The sequence below is a fragment of the Phalacrocorax aristotelis genome, chromosome 2 (genome assembly GCF_949628215.1).
Source record: "Phalacrocorax aristotelis chromosome 2, bGulAri2.1, whole genome shotgun sequence".
In the NCBI taxonomy this organism is placed as follows: domain Eukaryota; kingdom Metazoa; phylum Chordata; class Aves; order Suliformes; family Phalacrocoracidae; genus Phalacrocorax; species Phalacrocorax aristotelis.
Genome location: NC_134277.1, coordinates 54,022,853 through 54,041,808, shown reverse-complemented (window position 1 = coordinate 54,041,808; position 18,956 = coordinate 54,022,853). Strand labels below are relative to the sequence as shown.

The window sequence follows — 18,956 nt, the reverse complement described above, 5'->3', positions numbered from 1 at the left end:
CCTGCCTAATCCTTGGACTGAAAATTTCAGTTTAACATGCACGTATGTACGTGCAGATTAGCTCAGGGTCATTAGCTTTCTTACAGAGAAAACATTTTAAATTAAAGAACATAATTAGTGAGAAAATATGCAAGGTATTCTGCAATTGTTGGTTTCCAACCTGACCCTTGATTCTGCACAGTTTTGAAGACACCAGACCCATCAGGTAGAACACACACACACGGATATTTAACAACACAGCTTGGTCCATCTTGAGTGTCCAGCATTTGTGTAAACCCTTTCTCAGACTGGGACCAGTATGGCTTGGATTTCTGCAACTTGAGGATACTAAAATGTGTTGAACAGCCTCTGCTATTCCTCAGGGTTTTCAGTGGGCTGTAAGTGAGACTGTACTACAAGATTAGCTTGGTGTTTTTTGGAATGGGACTTCAAAATACCTAAGAGGCATATAGGGCTTCATGTTCCTCTTTTGATGTGTTGGCCTCTGTCTATGACAGCTCAGACAGAACTTTATTAATATGCTGAAAAACCTGAACACTTATTTATTATTCAAAATCACTTTGCAGGGGCTTTGCTACTCAAAAAAAAAAAAAAAAGAGATTCAGATTTATACTTTGTACCTTTCAGTATTTGTCAAAGATTACATTATTACAGCCAGCTCTTAGACTGCTGATCAACTCTTTTGAAAAAGTACCTGTTTCAGCTTAGATAAGTGAAATGGCCACAGCATCTGCAGAATTCTCCTGTGTTGCTCTGTACTTAGCCTAGAAAAATGACTGAGTTCTGCAAATCCTGAAATAAAAGTCTTCTGTTGTTTAAGATCTTAACTGGAGGCAGTTAACACATTTGTAAATGATCTCTGTATATCATGTTTTCTTTAAATTTGGAGTTGAATACAAGATGATTCTGTAGGTATTGAAAGTTCCTCCGCAGTTTGGAGCTGTGACCCTCAAGTTTTCTTATACAATGGGCTCAAAGATTTACTGGTATAGGGCTGATAACTTACATTTATTTTCAGAAGGCATACAATGTAGCTCAAAGCAGTTCAGGACAGTGCACCCTGCACAGCAGAGAATGCCTTAGAGTAGCTACTGAGGTAGGGTGTGGAAAGAGAATGGTGCCGTGGGAATTGTTTGACTGATTGTAGTTTTGTGCTTGGTGACTCTATGTATATTTCTGTGTTTCAAAGTCTCTGGCAGGACTCCTGTTGGTTTCATGGGTTCTTTGATCAAGCCTATTTTGAATAAAATAGACTAGGAAAAACCCTCAAAGCAGTAAATGGAAAGATGGGCATTTTTCTGCAGAAAATGGGGTATGTGTTTCTTTTAAAAAATTTTTTTCAGAAACACTTTGGCTCTCTGAAAAATTAATTTTTAATTAAAACAATTTGCATTAAAATATTAACTCTTTAAAAACAAATATTTTATTTCCACTTAATAAGATTTTTCTTGTTTTGATTTTCTGGTGAGATATTTTATTCTTTTCTTTGTGTTCCTTTTTGGTTTCCCCTTTTGCAAAACAGCAGAAAACAGTGAAAAAGTGGGTAGGAAACTAGTAGGAACATGTAATAAAAAAATGAGAAAATTAATGAGTTTTTTTTCCCCAAACAGCTCAATGAAACTTCATTTTGCACAAAAAATGCTTGCTGTTCCTGTGCATGGACAAACCAACCTATTCTTTGTTAACAAAGTTGTCATATAATGGACAAAGACACATAAAGCCAAACCCCGTGGGACTCCAAAATATCCCCACTCAGAGATTCACCACCCACACAGAAGAGCCTGATGGCTTTTAGTGTGTGTCGATGTTGATCCCTTCTCTCATGAAAGCAAAAAAAGTATAAAGAAGGGGTCGCTTGGCTGATGCCAGTGCATCCATGCTGAGCTGTGCTGGCTGACGAGCTCTCCCTGGGGTTTTGGTTAATGGATGAGGATAGCATGGCCAGGATGAACATTTCCAGCTCTTGTCTTACCCTCTCTCCTCCCTTTCCCTTCTCCAGTACATGGGTGGCTGAGCAGCTCCTGAATGGGTAGCAGAATGGCCACCGACATCCATTTTTAGGTAAATTGTCGCTGATTTTGATTTGTCTTGAAAGGTCATAGTTTATAAGGAGTTTGGCCAGTCATACACCAGGAGCAGACATCTGAGGCAGAGGTTGCTTCCAGCCCTCCAAGGGCACGATCCCTCTTGTCAGTCCCAGTTGTCAGCTCTACCCCTTCTGTTAACCGAAGGGAGCGGATGGGTCACATTCAGGATGCTGCTCTGTGATCCTCATCAGCAGCCTCCCACAGGATGACTGCATTCAGCCTAACTGACCTGCTTCTGTCTCTTCCTCTAGATTGTAGTTTTGGAGGAAATACGTACAACAGCTCTATGAAATGGCACCTCCCTAGCAATCCCTGTGTTACATACCAGTGCCAGGTAAGGATCTCATCAGCACTGTGATAATTAAGTTGTAAGCTTTTCCCATGAAATTCTGAAACTTTTCTATCCAATCCAAATAACCTGAGATATTTTATACCCAAAGGACAATACGGATTTTGCATTTAGGGTCGTTTAAATCCACTCAGATGTGGCCAGATATAACCAAACATTCAGAAGGATAGGTTTTATATGACTTGAGTACCTCAATGTTGCTGAAGGAGAGGTATGCCGCCCTGCCATTTCCTGCTGTCTTGACCTTTAAATAAGTCCTCATTTTTCAGCATGCTAAGCCTTTTCTGAGATACAAATTATTATTTTAGTAATTGGACACTTTTGTGTGTATATGTCCATGGATTTTGCCTGGGATGTTCTTTAAAAGAAACCCACAGCCAAACCCACTTTTTCTGGGCTCCTGTGCTGTTCACACAGTGGTATTTTTTGTAGATTGCCTGTATGCAACCATAATATTTGCAAGATTGTCCATTTTCAGGCACAAAACAAGTAACTATGTAGGTAATTTTAGCTTCTGTCTGTGAATAGATCTGCAATTTTTGCTGATGATTTTATCTGGTTTTAATAACAACACTCAGGCACCTACTAAGAATTGTAACTGTTGGAAAGAGGAGAGATGAATGAGTATGAAGAGCTTCTACAAATAGGAGAAAAGGCTTTCAAGATTTTTCTCTTTTTCTGTGACACTTCTCTATGAAACCCATCCATGTTTTTAAAGACAAGTGCACTGAGAAGAATGAAGTTGGAGCAGCAGTATTCTATATCCTTGCACTTCATGAACAGATACTCATAGCTTGGATTTAGATACCCTGATCTCTACTAGCTACATGAAATGAGCAATTCTTTATTGCCTGTTACAGTGTCTAAATGCAAAACTGAGTGATTCTGTTTACCCTAGACTCACGCCTGTTTCGAGGGAAAACAGGTTTCCCTTGCTTCCAAGTGCAAAGTTGCAAGCAGCAAAAAAGGCAGCAGCCTTTTGTGCACAGGTCCTCACACCCAGATTTGTTCAGGGGGACTCTTGACTTCTTGAACAAGTAGTACAGGAAATGTTAATTTACTAATACTTATCAGGGGAAGCATCAAAGATAAGCGTCTCCCCTCTACAGAACAAGATGCTTTAATCTGCTTTCTAAGTCTTGTTTTCCTCCAAAGGGAGAAGGACGAGAATGTCTTGTGTCTGGCCTGTCTTCACCAGAGCTGCATGCCAGATTACTGAGGCTAAGGATTCCTGATAAAGCAGGATTCCTCTTCCTTAAGAAGGTGCTTGATTTCTTACCTGATGCATTTTAAGGCAAATCCTGTGTCTGGAGTCAGGGAGACTCAAGTGGATCTTTTGACGGTAGATTAACCTGAATGCTGATACCAGGCAACAGGTACAGAAAGAAAAGTGGTTTTGAAATCCAGTGCTCTGCCGCATGCGCCCTGCTTTAATTGTACCACTAGTATCTGTGGATTTTTGCATGTTAAAGCAACCACAACGCTATCAATGAGCATGTCTGATCTGCTTCTTTTTCAGGAAGGAGTGATAGTAGAGTCGGAGGTACAGTGTGTTGTTCATTGCAAAAACCCTTCCAAACTCATGGGAATGTGTTGTCCTGTGTGTCCAGGTGAGTTTTCATAGGAAGATGCTGTTCCACACATGCAACTGTATTTCTCATGGTATCTAGCGTTATGTGGGAGGTTCCCTCTAACTTCTCTGTTGTACTTGACGAGTTACTAAAATGTGGACCAGTGGCTCGCAATGCACTAAATGACACAAGAGCATGCTTAGTATTTTTCAGTAGAGGACATGCAGACGGGAGGATGCACAGGCAATAGCTGCGTATGCATTTATGCTGTTCTTCATAGCATCTGTCAGCTGGGTTTGCCTGGCTGATGACTGGGATTTTGTTAGGAGAGGAAGTATAAAAGTAATCCTAAAAGAGGAGACTTGCTTTTTGAAGAGAAGTGGGAGTGGGTTGCCTTTGTGAAGCATGGTGGCAGATTAACCTGTTTTTTCTAAGCTAATTTAATTTTGACAGAGATTTTGTCAGTAAGCACAGCTTCAGTTGTGATATAATGGGTTTATTATGTTCTAATTTGTTATAATTTCTTCTAACATCTAATATTACTACACCTTGGAAAAGTGTTTCAAAGCCACTTTTAATGGAAGATCTGACTTAGCCTTAACTTCATTGGTGCAAATTTATCTGCTGTAGAAGGATGTTTTCTTTCCCCCCAAAGATATTTGGGGTTTCTCAAGGCCTTTGTAAAGGCTTCCGAAGTGATTTGTATCAGAGAGGATGGTACGATTTACTTTTCATATTGTCCTATGGTGGGATATGTTATAGGGAAAAGGCAGTGTGCTATCCTGAGCTGAATTTATTCAAATGCTGTTTTCCAGGTTGTATATTTGAAGGGAGACATTACAATGAAGGAGAAGAATTTAGGCCTGAAGGAAATAAATGTACGAAGTGCTCTTGCATTGTAAGTATTTGCCTTTTGGCATTGTATCTCCCTGTATGAACTTCAAAAGGCAAATTATTATTGCCATAACAAAGCATAAAATATAAGAAATTCAACACTATTATGCATTCTTCTCTTGGAGTTCAAGTTTCTATTGAAGATTTTACTGCACTAATACATTATATCACTCATATTCTCTGTTTATTTTCTTTTCTGTGACCTCAAACTGTGTGCAGATACAACAGGATATTTGGGAGAAGTTCGATGTGTTAAATTAGTGATTTTTTTTTTTCTTGATGGGATCATGCAGGAGGAGACAGAAAGCTTTTGGGGTTTCATCTATTGATCAGCATTCATTAGAGGTTTCCTTAAACTGATCTTTCCCAAGGATTCCTCTCAGCTGTATGTGGCAAGGGCGTTTGCTCTGAATTACTGAGTGAAAGGATGAGGGTAGCCTCCTTAGGCTGTCCCAGGTGGATTATGGCTTGACGCTTAATGAAAAGGTCATATCCTGGATTTTATCCTTCACTAGCAACAATATAGAGAGGAAGTAATAATTGCATCCTTTGGGTAATGAGCACAGGCTTCTCTTTCACTTCCATTAGGTTAAAAGATAATGCTATATGAGTTGGGGCAGATAACTTTGACTACACTTGTGTGATCTGAGAGACCAGTAAAATGCAAAGTTCAAATCACTGCTTTTGTTGCAATCTATGGGCTGGTTATCAGCTGAAAATGCAAGACCGGGGAACTTTACATTTCAGTAGAATGCCAAGAGTTTTGTTAGTACCGGGCACAGCTCTCCTGCAGCATGAAAATAAAATAAAACAGGAAGAAGAGAAGGATAGAATTAAAAAATTAATACTTATTTATACACAGACACACACATCTTTAATGAAGCTGCTTCAAAGGACTGTTTTGCAGGAAAAAATCCTGGTAATCTGCAAAATTAGTTTACACTAAATCATCACTACTACTGTGAAGAATTAAGCTGCTCAGGTGTTTGGGTTTTTGGTTTGGTGGGTTTTTTTTTGTTTGTTTTCTTTTTTAAGTTTTAATCCTGTAATAATTAAAATATGCTGTCACACATGCCATGGTGATATACACCCTGGGCTCCTGCTCTGCTGAATGCCTCCTGTCCCAGGCTGAGGAACATTGCTCCTTCTGTACTCGGTGGGTCCCCCTCTCACTTCGGCTTCAGCTGTAAAGCAGTAGCTTTACACTCTGGTTTTCCTTACTCATGTTCCTCAGAGGAAGGCAGGTCTGAATGGTTGAGAAGTCTGCGGAGACATGCTTGAGTCTTTATGGGCTATGCTTTGCTCTCTCCTAAGTACTGTACATATATTGCCTATTGCCCAGTTGTTGGCGATCAATTTTTTGTTCCCTAAATAGCAAAAGCAACTGTGCTAAGAAGAGCGTGTGCACATGTGTGTGTGTTTGTCTGTATCTGGGTGAGAAAAGATAAAGAAATACAGGGTATATAGGGTCAGACCTGAGGGTCTTTTCTTGACAGTTACCAGTCCCAGGTACTTTAGAGAAGGAAACCATCAGCTACTGATAGTAAGAGATTTAAAGCCTCAAGCAAGAGGCTTAACAATCCCTTCCGAGAAAGGTGGTCTGACGGTTTTGGATGTTAATGGCATCTGTATAAAATATCCAGCTCTAATTCTGAATCTTACCGACAGCAAAAGAAATGCCATCTGTGTGTAAGGCACACCTGACCTTCCTTTCCTCTCTCCGCAATGCCTTTTTTTACTGCCTCTTGCCTGCTTCCTTCGGAATTTGGTCCCATGCTAATTCCTACGTAATTTAAATTGGAGGCAAATAATGGGGGCATCTTCAGGGCTGTGATAGTGGTTGGCTGCCTGCTTTACATCCATTCGCTTTGGGGAACAGGGCTCCAGTGAATCTCTTATCTAAGCAGTTGGTGGATTTCTTCTTTAAAGATACTTATTTCATCATGCGATGTGATGGGCTGGGAACAGGCTTGTGTGTGATGTGCTGTAACTTGTGCAGGCTTTAATGGATGAAAAGTAGCTCCTCACCCCAAATTAGATTTTTTTGGGATTTGAGATTGTAACTATTTAGCAAGTCTGTTGTAGAAAAGTGGCAGAGAAAGTGGCACAAATTATTGTCAAGGTATTTTAGAGGGGGTGGTGGTGGAAGGATTGAAGACACCTTCACTTCAGGGTGAATTCTGCATTTTATTTGGGAGCAAGCTTTTCTAACAGTGGCTTATTCTGGACTCCATAAGCCTTCACTGTCCTGGGGACATTCCCTGGGGACACTCCCAGCTCAGGCTGGGAATGCAGGCAGTATTGAGCAGGAAGAAAGTAAGGAGGGATGGCTGGGGTTTGTTTTCCCAGAGGCAGGTAGGGCTGTCCTGTGCTCACTGAATATATTAAAATGAGGAATTACTTACAAAAAAGAAATTTTACAGTTGCAAAATGATGCACTCAAAAGTCAGCAGGAGGGGAGTGTGGGTCCCAATCTTTGGAGAGGTCTTTGGTAGTTCAGGTTTGTGGTATTCTCAGCTCAAAGGAGTGCCTAGTAGGTACTATTGAGCTCCTAAAGAATGCAAAATGGTTGTTAAGATTTTTTTTGTTATTGTTTTTAACACACATTGCTTGTGCAAATAAGGACAAAGTACGGATTTTAGGATTTGAGGATCCCCATCTCGGCAGAGCAGACTGGCCGATCATGGGTCTTCTCTTGCGCTCCTCAGCTCTGAAGAGTAGGGAAAGCAATGGCACAGCTACATGTGGGCAATTCACTCAGTCCTTACCTGCCGTGCGCTCAACTCGTTTATATGGTTTCTGTCTAACACCACTTGTGGTTCTAGTTATTGTCTACTGAAAACCGGACCAAACCCACCAAGTTCATTTCATGTAGGTCACCAAAACAACCCATTAGCTAATAACTTTTGGACTACTACCGAGCCAGGCTGTGTTCGCAGCAGTGGGGCAGAGATGAAAGGCCCTGTATTCCATTACGGCTCTCCTGAGTGAGCCGCTCCTTGGGGTGACTAAGATTTCTTGCTGAAAATGAAAATGTATCACCTCTCACTCAATGCATATTGCCTGTCAGGAGTGAACGAGCTGGCCTTTAATGGCCTGGTTTCTCTGGGGAGAGGCATTTGTGAAAGAAAGGTGGACGGGATAATAGGGATCTCCTCACACGCCGGCTGAAGCCCAGCTGTCTCGCAATAAGTCATCTGTCTGGCCCATTCCTGCGTTTCATGATAGGTTCTAGAGAAACCTTGGATATTTTCCCTACCATAAGCACCTACTTAAATGAAGGACTGGTTGCTTTAATCAAGTGTTGTGTCTCAGATACTACTTTTATGAGGTTGAGAGTGTGTTTCTGCTTGCACAGTGAGAGCACTTGGCTTACATGTTTCCTTTCCTACAGCCTGCATTAAAATAGTCAGACTGTGATTATCTTAAATGTTTTCATTTTCTCTTTTGATGTAGCACATTTGGGGGGGAAGTGGAGGTGGAAGGAGAGAGAGCCAGGGAGGGAGGAGAGGTTTGGCAGGAAAGTGACCTTGCGTGAGAGCGGTAACCATGGAGAAGCTTATCTTTAAATGGTAGTATCTAAACTTATAACTAGCCCCTTTTGACTCACACCACTGTTACCCAGACCATGGGCTCTGCGTGTTTCGGCATGCAAGGCATGCAGCGGTACGAGGCACCGCCATGCTGAGAGCGCGCAGCACTATGGAGACGCCGCAGCCCAGGACCCGTCTTCCTCCACACCCCTGTGGGGAGAAGGGGAGTGGACCCACTCAGGAAACAGTTGGAGGCTGGATTATGGCATTGCTGGGATGGCCGAGGGCCGGGAATGGGAAGGGTCACACTGTCTGTCTGTTCTGCAGGGAGGCATGTCATGGGGATGACCATTGGCAGGGAGGTCACGCATGTTTTGTCCCCAGACAGCATCATTTTGCTTCTTAGCTGCTCTTCCAAAATGATTTGAAGCAAGTGAAAGCCAAATGGCTGGAAGCAGACGATGGGGGTTTGGGGCCCTTGGAGAGTTGAATTTAAAAGCATCCTCGGCTTGATCTCCTTTGCATCATTGGGGGCTTTTACACCGCTGCTCAGGCATGCTCAGAGGGACTCAAGACACACACAGCTCCTGGTCTGCAGGTGTACGCGTGGGTCTATGCAGGAAATGTCTTGTCACTTACGTTCCTGAGTGCTAGGGTGCAAAAAATGCATAATGAAAATTTTGCACAAAGAAAAGGAAATCGCACCGAGGAAGTCTGTTCCGAAATCAATGAGTAACAGGCATTGCAACTGTGATAAGTAATGAGAAACTACATATGTTAGTGTTTTGGACACTGAGGGTGGAATTCATCTTGTCTAGCTGCAGCTATTCAGAAGTAATACGTCTGGTCTGAGCTACTTATCTGAGCTTCTCTTCAGTTAATGGAGAGAGAGAGAGATGTGGGATGGATTACTCTCTGCAGATGCCTATCGTCCTCCGTTAACTACAGGGGGAGCCTACCCGGCTCCCTGTATTCTGAGATGGCTGAAGATAACTGAGGTGGATCCGGCCCCAGCAGTCAGCTGGGTGATAAAGCACTCTGATACTGCTTTAACTGTTGGTTTTAACAGATATTTGGAGCTGATGAAATGCATTCCCCCTACAACGGACTAAGGGGGAGGTATTCCAGTCTACTGTGAAACTGAGGGGAACACGCAATTAAATGTATCCTCAGTGAAGGTTGGTAGCAGAAGGGACATCCAAATTAAAATTTCCATCCTCAGTGCAGTGCCAAACACTGATCTTCCCAAATCGCCATGTACTCCAGCTGCTTTGATTCAGCTCCAAACTCCAGCAGACACTGTCTGTCCCCAGTTTGGGGTTTAAGAAATGTAGACAAAGAGCTGTAGTCAGGGGTGGAAAAGCAAAGAGTCGGTCTTTTGGTAAGAGGAATCTTCACTTTCTCAGTTAGTGACATAAGTAGAAGTGGTTTATTTATGGGTGGATGCAAATGGAGAGCAGCAAGCATTCAGAAATGGGATATGGAGGGGTGTTCACCATGTCTCTCTGGAAACCCCCCATAAGTATGTCTGCAGATTTTTGCAAGGCTAGAAGGTTTGGTTTTCTGACTAGCCTAATAAAAGCACAATCTTCCAGGTAGGCGAAGATGTATGGCTGTGCAGGTAGGTATGGAAGAGCAAGGACTTGGTATGAGCTGAACTTCAGCAAGAAAAATAATGCAGCATAGAGACATAAACAGTGTTCTTTATTTATTCTTTCTTTATCTGATTTTCTTCAGACTTCAAAAAGTGTACCCACTTCCATGGAGATTCTACATGACATGTGCCATGTCTGAAACATTAAATTCCCTTTAATTTTGGAAATACCAAAGTTAAAGAAAAAAAATAGTTTGGGCATTTAAAAAAAAAAGTTAGAAAACACTGTGAGGTTTTTTCTTTTCTCTCATTGACATGATAAGCATTTATTTTTTAATTTCTCTCAAAAAATGCAAAAATTTTCTCAAAAAATGTGTCAGAAAAAGTTTGAAATAATTTTATTTAAAGTCATGGAGTAAAGTTACAAATAAAATTAATCAGAGTTTTTCTGAAATGCAATGCAAATGAGCATAATTCAGTGTAATTATTCAGTCTAAATGATTTGTATTCATAAGCACTTCAGATCTCAAACTTTAGAAAGTATCTTTCTGCGGCAAGGTCTCGTTTCCTCCCTCTGTGGATATTTGAATTTCATCCTACACCTGTCCTACCTGCAGAACTTCCTAGCTCACCTAGTCCAAATGTGTTCCCAGCTCAGGCTGCAGAAACCCTTCATCACACTTTTACTTTTGGTGAGGATTGAAGGAATCTGTCTGTGTCCAGTTTGAGCACATTTCTAGGGAAGCAGAGGTACTGAGCAGCTTCCTGAAGAACTAGGTGACTCTTCAAGGATCATAAGTCCAGAACATACAGCATCTTTCTCATACCCCTTCCTTCCTCAGAGCCCTTTTTTCACCCCTTCTGCCCTTCAGGATTCAGTTCAAATTTACCTTCCATGCTTCAGCGCGGTCCACACTCCTCTGGCTGTGCAGTCAGCGGGGTTATCTCTAGCTGTCCTCCATTCTTCTCCATCACTTTACATAGTTAGTACTACCCAGTTGTTCTTATTTCTGAGGTGGCATCTATGGCCACCAAAGATGAGTGCCCATTGTACTTTATATCATAAAGACATGTATTCCTGTCCCTGAGAGAAGAGAGTGTGGAAGAAGAATGTGAAGAAAGGTAAAAGAGTCATTTGGCAGATTGCTGTGGGGAATTTTTCCTGCTGGGAAAAGAAAGGTGGAAATGATGAGGAGTTGGAGGAAGGAGCTTTGCCTTTATAAGGCTCTTGTTTAGACAGAGACTATCTTTCCAGTTTGATGATCCACAATGGTATTTGTGATAATTTAATGAATTAAGTGATACTAGAAGCCATGAAAGACTTAAAACTTCCTGGGTACCTGGAGGGCCTAAGTAAATGCTGATTAACAACCCCCCAACCGTGTGTTGCCTAAACAACCTCTTGCAGTACAGAGAAAAAGTGTCTAGGACTTCTTCTCATTTAAAGGAAATGAATGCACAGGGCAGGATAGATTTTGCACTCCTAAAGCATATAAAGAAAAAAAAAACCCAACAATGCGGGCTAGCCACTTTTAAATGGTGATAATAAAGGCTTACACCTCGAGTATAGGTTGCTGTAGTACTTGAGAGCAAAGGAACAGCACTTATGCTGTCAGGTGCTGTCCCTTGTCTTGTTAAACTTTTCCTAATTAACAGGCTGAGATTGATTATTCTTAATGACAAAGAATTAAGCACACAGAGCTTTAACAATAAAAGAGAGCTGTTAACAGGCAGCCTCTGATGAGGGGACTACTTTTTATTGGCATTGAGCTGCAGTGAAGACTACAAACATCTCTGCTATAACTCACTCCTTGCAAAGGCAAGAAACTGTATCAGAGGAAAAACAAAGCAGTAAGATGGCAGAAAACAAAGAACCTGGTTAAAGCAAGCAAACAAACAAAAAAAGGACCTGCTGGCCAGCAAGGGATGAAAGGGCTGCACGTGGTTTCAGAAGTGCCTGGTGAAGACAAAGGGTTTATGTGAGATGGCTGTAGCACTTCTTATAAGTGGCTTCAAATGGGAATGCGTGTGGCATCTCGTGGGAACGCTTGTGTGCAGAATTGATTTGGGTCTGAAAGATTCCCACAAGTTGTGGTAGGAAGCCATAAAAGCAATAGCTTGTCAATTAACAGGGCCTTTGTTTGCCAAACGTTTTATGAAGAGTCCAAGACACTTCTGGCTGGTGCTACAATGAAGAAAAGGCTGAGAAGAGTAGGAGTGCTTGGCTTTCATGCTTGCCACCCTTTCGGTTTAAATAAACTTGGATGTCACAGGTTTGGGGGTTGCTATTGGATAACAATAGCTAATGATTTTAAACTTGCACACAGCCCTCTGTGTCCTGAGGCAAGATGTATAATACCGCTAAATGAATTTATACAGGAGGGCTTATTTAACTCTGTAACACATCCTTGCTTTCCTTTGTCTGATTTTCAAAAGAAAAAAAAAAGATGGGATACAGTACATTGCTACATGTCGGGCTTTGGGTTTTAGTTTTTTTCCGCCCTCAAGTCTAATCTCTGCATCGCTTTGGGTCCCATATTTATTTACTTAATCTTGCTGTAGCCATTGACTTTGTTCATATTTAATGGCTTTTGTAGAAGGTGTGTAGTGAAACTTGGGATCATTAAGTTTGAACTGAGATCTAGTATGATTGCCAAATTCCATCTTGACTTGCTATCAGTCTGCCTAAATTCTCCTTGCTCTTTCCACTGCTTCCTACAGCATTGCTTTTGTTTTCTGCCCTGGAAGCATTTTGTGTTGATAAGGGAGCAAGTTTCCAACCTGTCTGATAAATTATTCTCCAGCTGAGATACGTGATAAATTAACATCTCTTACAACAAACCAGTCATATAGAAAGACTCCTTGAATTCCACAAACTTTTTAAATGTTAATGAACATATTTATTACTTCTGTTGCCTTATTTAATGATAAGAGACAAATACATTGGATAGTCAAGGGCAGGAAAATGATACCCAGCAAATTATTTTAAGATTGTGACAGGCTGTAACTTTTTTACACAATGCATCCTCTTAGGCTGAGAGCAGGATAGGCAGAATAATTCATTGGCTGTCAAAATAGACATGGGAAACAGAAAAGAAAAAAAAAAAAGTTATTTGAGACATGACAGTGGTTTACTTATCCTGCCTTTAACCTGTCAGAAGTAAAACTTGACTAGGAGTCAGCCTATCCTAACATCTTTGGCACTCTGCTGTGGGTGCATCAATCTGAAGGAAAGATGTAGAAATCCTTGCAGGCAACCCAGGGTTAAAATCAGCAGTGGGATGTAAGCACCCAGCTTCCATAGTAGGTGCTTGAATACGAAAGGGAAGTCCTTAAAAATGCTTTCTAACTCTAGTGATAGAATTGCCTGGATGTCTTAGCTTTCTTCCAGGAAGTCCTGCTTCCATAGTACCTAAACTCTCCCCCGAACATGACTAGAACACCATTAAAGTTGACAATCCCAAGCTTCATTGAAAACCCAAGAAGTTTTCAGTTCTCTGCCAGAAGCTTTGTAATGAAGCATTGAGATTTTCTACAGAAGGCAGATGTGTGGGGGGGTGTTTTTCAGGGTTTCTTTTCGGGTTTTTGTTTTTGTTTTTTTTTTTTTTTTTTTAAAAAACCTGGAGTTTAGTGGCATTACTCAATATTTTGTGCTCAAATAATTGAAATGGAAATTTCTTTATCGCCCCTACATGGGTGTTGGAGCCAATGCAATTGAAAGTGCAAAGTCCAGATTTCCAGCAGGCTCAGATCTGATGTTTGAAGCGTCTGAGCCCAAAAGGATTTGAATAGCTTGCATGCTTTGTGTGGTTTCTTTTCCCCTTTTTTCTTTTCTTTCTTCAGAACACAGCACCAGGAGTTTTCTGAGAGTAGGACAGAAGCTAATGTGCTCTTGCCAATAGTATCTTTCTTCACAGGAAAAAACAGAGCTGGCCTCAGCTCTCAGAGCATCACAATGAGGAGAGTCTTGCTCCATTTACCATCCTCTGCACCCAAATATTCAACATGATGAAAAAAATTTGAAAATGAGACAAAATATGTGAAAATAATTAATTCCAAGAAGCCTAAGGATTTTGTGCTTTTCAGCGCTCAGTCGGTTCTCTGCCCCCTTTCCTAGTTGCAGCATAACTTTGCTTCTCCTGAATAGCAATTCTTCCTAGCAATCTCAGTTGCTGATGCACTATTTATTCTTTCAGCAGCCAGTTGAACTGCCCTGCTCTCTGTCTTTTGAGGTTAGTTTTTTTTTAATTCCCCAAGGTTTCTGCAATTACCATTCCTCCCCCATCTAGGTGTTTTAGTGCTGCACTTAAGCAAGTATAAGTATATACATGTCTGGGACCATGCAGGGCGGGAAAATACTATATTATATCTTCTGCTCTCCACTGCTCTTTGTAATTGACATGCACATGTAAAATCTCTTATCAGTAGTACTTGCACAGCATCCGTTACTATGACTTTGTCTTTTTGACTGTGAACCTGATTCTAACACAGTGAGCATTTTATAAAGTAGCTAAATGGAAATAGGACCCATAAAAGTTGACACCTGGTGGAAACCAAGCCAGGGAAGCATTTTCTTTCCCTGTGGTGGTGTTACATTCCTCATGGTCAGCAGTAATAGCTCTGCCTCCTGAAGAATGGGATGTGGGGTTTTACGTCTTGTTCAAATGGGCATCGCTTGAAGCTTTAGCGTTTATGGTGCTTGTAGGACACATTCTTGCTTCCTGAGTATTCAGTGAAGCAGAGGTAACAGCAAGCAATTATATAAAATGAGGAGTAAGTTACAGGCTAATTTGAGGGCCAAGGGGATGGAGGGAGGAGAAACATGCTTGTACATCAACAGAAATATCATCAACCTGTGTGGCACATTTGCTGTTGTTCCCCTGAAACAGTTTTTGCAGTATTTCTCTGAGTCAGGCTAATAACGATGCTATTCATCCACCTCATGACCAAAAGTACTTCTTGCAGTTTTCATAATGAGTGCCTGTGTTGCTATTTCTAAACATCTTATCTGGCTGCCTCTCACTGCTGTCAGTCTCTGGGAAATCCTTTATCTCAGACTTTCTTCAAACTTATGTAAAGAGAAGGTGGCAGAGTTCCCAAAGTAGACTTGGATTTTGCTTGCTTGTTCCCTGATACTGCTCTTCAGACTTTAGTGAGCAGCCCGGTATACTCCAATTATAATAAATCTTTGATTCCTGTCTGATTTTTCATGTAGGGCAATGTGTTTCAAATAGGGAGGATGTTCCCTTCTCACAATGTGACAAGGTTTAGTGGAGGGGAGCCAACTCATGCTTAGGGAATAATTTTTTCCTTCATGATGCAGTGGTTGCAAAACAAGGTGTAAAGCGCACGATGCTCCAAGGGGAGCAAGCAGGCTCAAACTCACTGGGATCCTGGAGCTGCTACAGCAAGGGAAGGTGCCAGCTTGCCTGTGAAAACCCAGGGGTATCCAGATGGTACACAGATAAAAATCTGCAATTTCTAGCTCCCCACAAATTCCTTCATCTCTCCTTCATTTTGAACTCTATCTTTTTCTAAATACTTTTGTTTATTAAAGTGGGGAAGCAGACATAAGATGTGTCCTAGAGGTGGGCAGATGAAAGCAAAGGTAAAAAAAATTTGTAATGTCTGGTGTACAGGATTTATACAGTATTTGTGCTCTTGCAAGCAAAGTAAACCAGTCATACTGGAAATAGGAGCTTTAAGTCAGTATCACAAAAATAATATCTAAAATCTCATTTGAAATTCATATCAACTTTTGTCAGATGGAAGATTTTCTCCAAGGGATGACACCTGCCCATGGAAGAAAAACTAAAATAAAATGTAGAATACACACATGCCCAGTCAGAATAGCCTGAAATATCCATATCTAGACTGCCAACAAGCATACTGGTGGTTCAATTACAGAATAAATAACAATTTAATATTATTAATTAAAAATAATTTAGGCACACAATCTCTGGGTAGTGTATAATATAAAGTGTATGAAACGCTGCTTTCACATTTTCCCAATGCTGAACAGTAATTTGGATAAAATTTAGTCTTCTATAATAGCTTGCAAATTTACAGGTTTAATAAATCAGAATCAATACTTTGAAAATGTGTAGGAGTGTGACAATTTGTCTTCAACAGCTGGAACACCAGAATGAGGACGTGTCAGCCCTATGAAATATTATCAAGAAGTTTCTCTCCAGTCTGTTGACAGAAATGAATTTTTTTTTAATTTCTTTTTGAGGACTCAGGGTTTCAACATTTTGGTGCAGGACGGAAAGGAATGAAAAGAAACAGGATGGAAGTTTTCAAATATGGTAGCTTATGATTGTGCACTTAGTTTTGGCTTTCAGTTCCAAAATCTAAATGGCCGCAAATAAGACAGTGCTGAATATCACCACCTTATATTCCAGTAAGAAAGTCTTAACAGCACTGGCTTTGAAACCCAGGCCCTAGGGAAGGAGCTTGTTCCAGCCCTTTTAAACCCCATTTCATTTAAACTCGATGTCTCCTCCTTTTGTCTGAATTAGACAATGCAGAACTTGAAAGGTTACAAATATGAAAATGAATATGGTCTTTTGTGATAAAATTGAGATAACTTTGTAAAAACAGAATCCGGGAGCTGGGTTAGGTGGTATAAAAATGAGAAACTAATTATGTCCACTGCATAATTTTATCACCTATTGCGAGAGCACTGTCAAAACAGCAGACTGCTGTCTTTGAAGATAGCTATGTGCTATCTCTCAACTTTGCAAAACAAACTTGTTTTTCATGTAATCCTGCTCAACCCATGATTTCCTGCTTTAATTAGGTTCATTTTAGTGGTGTTAACTCAGGGATAGACTGAGTCCGGCGTTTGTGATGTACTGTTTTGATACTCGGGAGCAAATACTGGCAAACTTTACAATAATGTCTTGCTTGGAGGCTGAATGGAAAACTTAGTCTAAATGGTTCATTTTGTCATATGGCAAAAAAGTAACATGATGGCGGGGAGACACAAGTTGGTTTTGTTTTGGTTTTTTTTTTTTCCTTTAAATGGAACGTCCTCAGTGAAATGGAAGGAGTGGAGTGTGCGTGGGTACCTCTATATGCATCTGTGTGCGTGTGCACGTATTTGTGCTGGCGCGAGCACATGTAGGAGCGCGTTTGCGTGTATTTGTGTGTGCGAGTGCTTATGTCCTTGTGCCTCTGCGCGTGGGACACTCAGGTCTGTCCCTCTCTCCCTGTCCGCTCCCGCGTGGCGCTCAGTGTCCCTCCCCGTGCGCCCCCCGCGTCCCCCAGTGGGTGGGAGCGCGCCCCCGCCCCGCCGCGGGGCGGCGCTGCCGGGCGCGGCCCCGCCGGGCGCGGCCCCGCCGGGCGGGCTGGCGGGCGGGAGCTCCGCGCTGGTGCCCTGCGCCACCTGGCGGCGGCGGGGGGAAGCGGAGGAGGGGGCGCGATAGGTTTGTGTTCGCAGATTTTTAAAAAAACCTGGAGCCATACAGAGAGAAGGCAGCCAGAGAGCTAAAACTTCGTCAGCGGAGACCGGAGTGTTGAAATGGCTGCCCTTCCTAACCTCGGGGCCCTTACCTCGGCAGCGCCCGGGTGGGCTCAGCCCCAGCCAGGCCTTATGAGGAGACATGGCGCACCAAGGCGCGTGCAGGCCCATTCTCAAAGAGCAGGCAGGCAAGCGGCAGGGGAATCAGCCGCCAAATTATCCCCTGGCCCCGGTGGAGCCATTTGCAGGGCAACGTTGGGCTGTGCGGGGTCGGAGAGCTTTAGCCTTGCCTGCCACCGAGCCTGGCCCAAGGGTGTTTGCTTGCCTGCTTCCAGTGGCACGTGGGGCTGCAGAAAGTGAAACTGAGTTCGGAGTGATATGAAGGAAGTTAACCCCAAGTGGAGATAACTGCACCAGTAGAAAGGTGCCATGAAGTGCTAGAAGCGGCCTGAGGGGCTGTCCTCAAGTTCAGAACTTCCGAAGCAGAGAAATGGCCAAAACCTAAATGGGCAATTAACCTTAATAACAGGTGTTTAGTGAGAACCATAACCTGAGATTTCATCAGCTCCGTTTCTCCATACAGTAAGGACCCAATTTAAATATAATTTCCTAGAACCTGAAAGTAGTTGGCCTTTTTTTGTGTTAGAGCTGACTTCCTAGCTGGTGGTGTTACCATGTAGGTGCTTGAGTGATGCTTTTTAATAGCGCTCCTGCTCTCTGCTTTCACCTCTCCCCATAATCGTTTCTCTGGTCATGAAACTCAGGTCAGCAGGGTGAAACTGCGCGATTTAATTTCTGGTGACAGTAAAGTTTTGAAATCAACTTTTGCATATATAGATTGATAAAAAGTTTGCAATACTGGAACGGCATACATTAATATAGGGCTTTTGTGTTTCAGCCTAATTAACATGACAGGAAAATGAAAAGGAAGGAAATCTAAACAGTTGTGCTCTGCTGGGGAGTTAAAAACGCCTATATTGAGTTGTAGTCCAGTCAGCTGCAAGTGCTAAGTTCGAGTTTTTATTTATTATCAGAATGAAGATAAATCAAATCACCAGTCATTAGCTCACAACATGTAAAAAGCTCTGAAATGTCTTTGCACATTCAGCAGACTCCCCAGTGGCTGCTGCAGCTAGCACTGCTCAACACAGACTCTCTGCCTCCTTGCAGCCATCAACAGATTGCAGTAGCTTTGCTGCAGGACTATCCACACTCAACTTTCCTTCTCTTCAGCTAATTTGATGTGCAAGGTGTACCCACGCAGTGAAGCAAGTTGACAACAGCATGGGATGAGTGGGTTACTGAGTAGAGTGCTTTGCTTAGGTGGTGGCTGGTTGGTAGCCATGGTCTTGTGTGGGTTGACTGGTCAGTATTCATATTGCCACTCAAGTGAGCACAAAGGAGACAAATTTAAGCTGCAACTTTAAACTTGTTAACACCTACCCTTTTGCAAGGCTGGGAAG

At 42.0% G+C, this 18,956-nt stretch overlaps 1 protein-coding gene across 6 annotated transcripts in view; it reads left to right on the top strand.

Annotated features, from left to right (window-relative positions):
* Window positions 1–18,956, top strand: part of BMPER (BMP binding endothelial regulator) — a 153,992-nt gene that overhangs the window by 34,755 nt on the left and 100,281 nt on the right. For all 6 annotated transcript variants that reach the window (XM_075083606.1, XM_075083607.1, XM_075083605.1 and 3 more), the window contains 3 exons: window positions 2,339–2,421; window positions 3,956–4,046; window positions 4,823–4,905. In XM_075083606.1, the coding sequence (XP_074939707.1) occupies window positions 2,339–2,421; window positions 3,956–4,046; window positions 4,823–4,905 (257 nt within the window). The remainder of the gene's footprint in view (window positions 1–2,338; window positions 2,422–3,955; window positions 4,047–4,822; window positions 4,906–18,956) is intronic.